General features: G+C 37.5%; 1 protein-coding gene across 1 annotated transcript; it reads right to left on the minus strand.

Moving 5' to 3' along the window:
* Nucleotides 1-2,240: 2,240 nt before the first annotated feature.
* LOC134824559 (tectonin beta-propeller repeat-containing protein 2-like) lies at nucleotides 2,241-4,438 on the minus strand. The gene is made up of 2 exons (XM_063836472.1): nucleotides 4,356-4,438; nucleotides 2,241-3,753 (listed from the first exon to the last, which is right to left on the minus strand). Exons 1-2 carry the CDS (start codon nucleotides 4,383-4,385, stop codon nucleotides 2,863-2,865), a joined length of 921 nt encoding a protein of 306 aa, XP_063692542.1. The 5' UTR covers nucleotides 4,386-4,438; the 3' UTR covers nucleotides 2,241-2,862.
* Nucleotides 4,439-6,102: the final 1,664 nt, after the last annotated feature.

Genomic DNA, 6,102 nt, shown 5'->3' on the forward strand with positions numbered 1-6,102 from the left:
ATTCCAACGTTAACAATTATACCATCTTAAACCAGCTCTAGCGCACATTTCATTTTGAAATTACCGATCAAATATGACATAGCCTAACTTAAATTGCGTTAAATACCCTTTAAAATCTAATCAATCGTTTAGTTTTACAATTAAATCATCTTTAGTTTTACCACGCTGCACGCAAGACTAAAGATTCCTCTGAACTCTCCCCCACACTTCTGACACAAAAAACTGATCAATTTATGATGACGAATAATTATTGATAACTAATCAATCATTTTAACTAATCAATCATTTTCGTCAATTTAAAACATATAGAAACAAAAGAAAAATAATGAAATAAAAGATTAAAGATGTGACATATATTCTGATGAGCTCTCTTCATCACCTTTTTAATTTTAATGGAAATGTACATGACTTACACCATCGGTAACAATAGAAAATGATTAGCATTAATTAATTACTATTGTTACTATTTTTAATCAATTTTCAAATTAGAATCATTTATTAAGCATTGAAAATTAATTATTGTGAAATTAAGCATTCGGTTACCAATAGTGTTTACGAACTTGAATTAATTCACAATTCAAAAAAGAAGTTGCCACAAATTGCAAAATAGTGTTACAGTAAACCAACCTGTAATTGGGTTACATTAATCTAACCATGAAAATAAATCAGCAAAAACATGAGGAAAATTAATCAATTACCTATAGAACTAATTGATCAGTTAATCAACTAATTAATTAATTAAATTAAGGGGAGGGGCGATTGAAATATGTACATATTTTTAGGAAAAAAGGTTGCGTATCAAATATTTCGAACAGCTTTTCATTCTTTCAATTACCAAAATAACGAAGAGTTCGCACAGTAAAAGGGTAGAAACAGCTCACTAAGGCTCAGTTCCTTATTTTATGGTATCAAATTTTATCGCCACGCCACGTTCTGAGGTATCATCTGTAAACGAATAATCCCTTAGATCTTCATAAATTGTGACGCAGTGCCTGGTTATAGTTATACTGTTATAGCTAGATGTGAATGAAAAATATTCGAGTTCATTTTTTTCGAATGAAGGTTCATTTTTGCATTTATTTGATAGTTTGGATAGTCGGATCGAGCTAAATTTTATTGAATTGTGTTTGGCCATTCGAATTACGTTTGTCCTGAAAAAATTAGAACTGTACCTTCTCAGATGACCGAGATATGAAGCATAACGAGTTTATTCATTACGTGTGATCAGGTGATTGGGTAACCTAATCACGTGATTAGGTGACCCAGTTAACCACCCAGTTAACCACCTGTTAAACGTTATGGGAATTGTTAAGAGTGCCCAATTAAGGTGTCGTGTCAAGGTGTCACATGATCACCCAGTCAATTTTGTTAACGAGATACAGAAAATGCTTGATAACTTCGCCATTTCTATTCCGTTTTGCCTCATGTTTCAGATCATATGCAACATTTAATAATCTACCGTCTCTGAAAAAAAAATTAGGCGTTCAGCATGTTCAGAGAAAACAATATTTAATTATAGGTGTTTTAATATTGAATGAGCGTGGTCTAAAATATTCAAATTTTGACGACGGAATCCTCGAACCAGTAAAGCAGTAAGTACAGTATACCATCTGCAAAGGAACAGCTCTCAAATATAAACTTATAAAACACGGCGGAGCTATTAAGGCCAACGTATGTCCACTGACTTTTGGCCCAACCTGTATAATTAATAAAGAATAAAGCGAGACGATGTAATATATCTGTCGCCATTTTATTGACACCACGACATCAAATTTAATAAGACTTTCTGCGGAAACCGTGAGAGATATACCATCGAAATTGTTTAATTGTTGGGTCGAATGCTTTTATGGCCTCTTGACCAGCATGAAGAAATACAAAATTGACAAAAGAATAAAAACTTAAGGTCCCAAAATTTTGACCAACATTCAACATGAAATTGCAAAATAAATAAGATCACAGATAATATTATTTCACAACTTAACCACTTATGGTTAAATCTGTAAAGATTGCACAATTTGTCGAGACACGTTGTTATGGTACTACTCAGTACTCAACTCGTGCTGACTTATGTAAGTGGTATTATATTTCGTAGGTTAATGACAGACTCCTACGAAGTATATCAGTAAACGAATATTCCCTAAGTTGCTGTTACTAGTATAGTAATAAATGAAATTAACTAGTAGGAACCCGTCAATACTCAAGAGACTAAATAAATTATTACCTATTTAATTCACGTTTTTGACACCTCTTGGGGGTCCAAATTTTGGGCACTAAAATTTTTATTTCTTGGCCAATTTTTTATTTTTCATGCTGATTTTTGCGGAAAATCGTGTTTAAGTTGATGCCGTGGTATCAGTAAAATGTTACGGATATATATCGTCTCGCTTTATATATAGTAGGATGACCATTAATGACAATGTCAGTATTGGCAAAATAAAATAATACTGAAACTAATTATAATGGTCGTTGCATCCCCCCTCCCCCGACGAAGCTGAATGCGTTATATAACTAATATTCAGCCTTTGATGCTTGCCTATTGTGACGCCGTGCAATGTCCATGGCTAGATATGATTGAATTTTGCACCCACTTTAAAATAGTTGTAGCACAATGCGATATATTATCATTTCACTTAATGGGACTTTTATTAGACTGTGGGTAACATTTAAATTTAGTGCTTATCACACCGTACCATTCTCTCCATAAGGAACATCGAAAACTCAGCAAAAAGGGTATTAATTGCTAATTGACAATCGCCCCTCCCCCCTCAATGAGCAGGTCACACAACCTCCCAGCCCTCTTCAGCAGGACTAGACCCCACCTGATTAACATGCCCTTTATCTGGAACAGTCCTGACTCTCCTCCTATACAAGGAGATTAGACCTTCCGCTTTGACACCAGACTCCCCCACCCTTCAAGGTAGTGATAAGAGACACAGAGCCGTCTGGTGGTGGACCTGGTACCTTTCTCCAGTAGTTACCCGCGGGGAGGGTGGGGCAAGCCCCGTAACGGTATACAAGGTGCTGGGAAGTGGATAAAGCCACCACGCCCTCGTGAGCCGCGCGCACGTGCAAACACTGCAGTCCAGGCACTTGTTCCCAGTCTGATCCTACTGGTAGTGAATATGAAACACCAGTTCTGACATACACACTGTTCCTCCCATCCACACCCCAGACTAGGGAACCTGCTGAGGAGACTTCTCGAAACTTTAAAGAGTTTGATTCTACTCTCACCCAAGCTTGTACGATGTCTTTTCCGGCGTAACAACCAGTTCTAAACCAGGGCGTGCCGGTTGTGTCAACCGCCCAAACCCCTCTATCTGAACAACTGAGTTTATGAAGGAGCACCCCCATTAGTTGGGTCATGTTTAGAGTTTGCCAGTGTGTTCCAAGCACGTCATCTCGAGCTAGTCCCTCTCTAACGTGGATCTGACCGCTCTGATCTACAGCCCATAACACGTTAGTGGTAGCGGCTATATGTACTACCCTACCCTGGGAACAGGGTGGTTCCAGTGGACGAGGTGGTGAAGACCTAGTGAAACACACTATATCCCCCGCCATAGTCAGCCCCCAAACAGGACCGGAAATGTCCGGATACGCTCCTTCCCCCGCTAGTGTTTGCCACTGTTCCCGTCTCCCGCTGATCAATGTCCGGGATATGTTGGCCCAGTTGTGGCCGGTTATGATGCCGTAGCGTCGGTGTAGTGTGTTGTAGTTGCTGAGGAGCCAGACACCACCTTCTGCTGAGGTGCACACCTGGGAGAAGTGGGTTAGGTCTGGTGTTTACTGGAGCCTAGTTGAGGAGTACTGATAATTAGTTTAATTATTATCAATTAGATAATTAGTTTGGTGGTGAGGGGCCGTGGTATTTTCAAAATCTCTCTCTGGGGTTTCTTGGATGAAATTTTAATATGGAGTCAAAGTTTAAGGGTCCTTAGGCGCCTGGAAAAAATATGCTCTAATTTTTCCATCATGGATCCAGATTTAATAGTCTTTGTATGGTTGCTGGGACTATGGACAACACATTTCTGCAGAGAACAGCTTTAGCTTGCCGCAAATTTTTCCCAGACATTATTCATATAATAACCTAACTCCTTAACTACAACTACCAGCTATCCCATTTATACGATATCCTTCTAACGGTTCATTTGATGACCACTTAGTGATTAAATCTTAAAGCCGTTGAATTGATGATCAAACGGTTTGGAGCAGCACTCAATTTTATTTGACGATCTAGTTTTGGCAAGCTGGATGGCTGGGTCATTGAACGAACCCTCCATATTCTGGAATATGTTTTATCTAACCAGCAAATGCTCATTATAAGTGCTGATATCTCATAATATGAAGAGTTGGGAAACCTGTTTGACATCAAGAGTTCGTCTCCTCATTGAAAAGAGTCCGACTGTATGTGTGACAAAGTTACTTCCCAGCTGTTCGCTTACACTGAAATTATTATTATTATTGACAGGATCGTACAGTACAAATAGAATCCGTGGTAAAAACATCTTAACAAGTTTACACCGTAATCTAAGATGGCAAGTACGTACGGTACGTACCTTTAAATTAGATGTACGGTACGTACTTAATAAAGTAGGCTGAAAGGTACAAAGCTTATTAATCCGTCAATATACTGGAAATATTTTGGAGGAGAACTTTTTCTGCTTAAACAGTTGGCCCAAATAGTATTCAGTGTTTTAAGTTCTTCGTCAATTTGTGAGACCAATTTTAGAGATTACGAGTATATTATGGACAAGCGTAGATTAAGGTTGCGACCTGAGCTAGCTGAAAAGCTGGTGTTCGTATACTGCAACAAAAGGATGAAGCTTTGAGTTTAACGATAATTACAAGTAGTAGTAGTGTAGTACCGGTTTTTTATCTCAAAAATTATGATGATAATACTAATCAAAAATTGCAAGTAATTCACTGAAGTTAATTCTAAAAATTTGAAAAAAAATTGTACCTTACAGTGCCTGTACGGTACGTACCTTTAAAAGTAGCTGTACCGTACGTACTTAAAGCCCTGTACCGTACGTACTTGCCATCTTAGACCGTAATCTGTACAAAAACTACAAAATATTTATCCAACTGCAACATTGTCTACAGCGAGCTATATCCTTTATTTCATTTGAAATGGTTAACATACTGTCAGAGTACTGTTACTCTTTTTTTATCATTTTGGAAGATTGGAAGATTCAACAATTCTATGTGTAAAACTCCGATTTACCGCGCCCCGATTTACTGCAAACCCCGATTTACCGCAAACCCAGATTTACCGCGGCTATTTCCTCCCCACAAATACTATTAGGGTTTAACATGCATAATGTAAACAAACAAAACCCCGATTTACCGCGGTTGTTTTCTTTCCCCTAAACTCTGCGGTTAATCGGGGTTTTACTTTTAGTTTTACTGTAATAGAATTCGAGTATTACGGTGGCCGCCGTGGCCGGTGGGGTCGTTTAACATTTTGAATAATTGGATTTTTTCCCCAGATAATTTTTTCTTGGGGTAATTTTGGACAATGGTTTGGAAAAAAAGTGGTGTCATTTTGGAGACGACTTAAAGCTTTGCCAAGTTTCATAGTACGTAGGTATTGTTATAATGTGTTTTCCAGAGATCTTAGTCGGGAAGAAAATACTGAAGTCGGGAAGAAAACGAGATTTGTGACCTTTGAATAAACGAGATTTTGATGGGGTAATTTGAACATATAAATACCAATTTAAATAAAGCGGTCGAAGAACAGTTCAAAACGATTTTTAAATGGGATAAAGCGTTGCTGGTAAACATCTCCTTAAATATGACGGTGGCCAGCAGTCCTTTTTTCATATAATCATAATCTAAATACTATAATATTCGGAATTGTCGGACCACTTTAATCGGGAAAGGCGGAGAGTTCAGAGTAGAGTTTAAGGAGAGTAGAGGATTAAGTCATTCAATATACTAATGCTTAAAAATACAAAAGTTACAACGAATTCTTCATGTTATAAATCCTGGGTTTGGACAGGATTTGAACCTGTTTAAAAATATTTCCATCACGTTACATTACATAATTCTCAATACATGTAATAGATTTGTTATAGTGTTTGTAATTAGTTTTTATGACATCAT

This window comes from Bolinopsis microptera, chromosome 12 (assembly GCF_026151205.1).
Source record: "Bolinopsis microptera isolate Bmic1 chromosome 12, MBARI_Bmic_1.0, whole genome shotgun sequence".
NCBI classification, from domain to species: domain Eukaryota; kingdom Metazoa; phylum Ctenophora; class Tentaculata; order Lobata; family Bolinopsidae; genus Bolinopsis; species Bolinopsis microptera.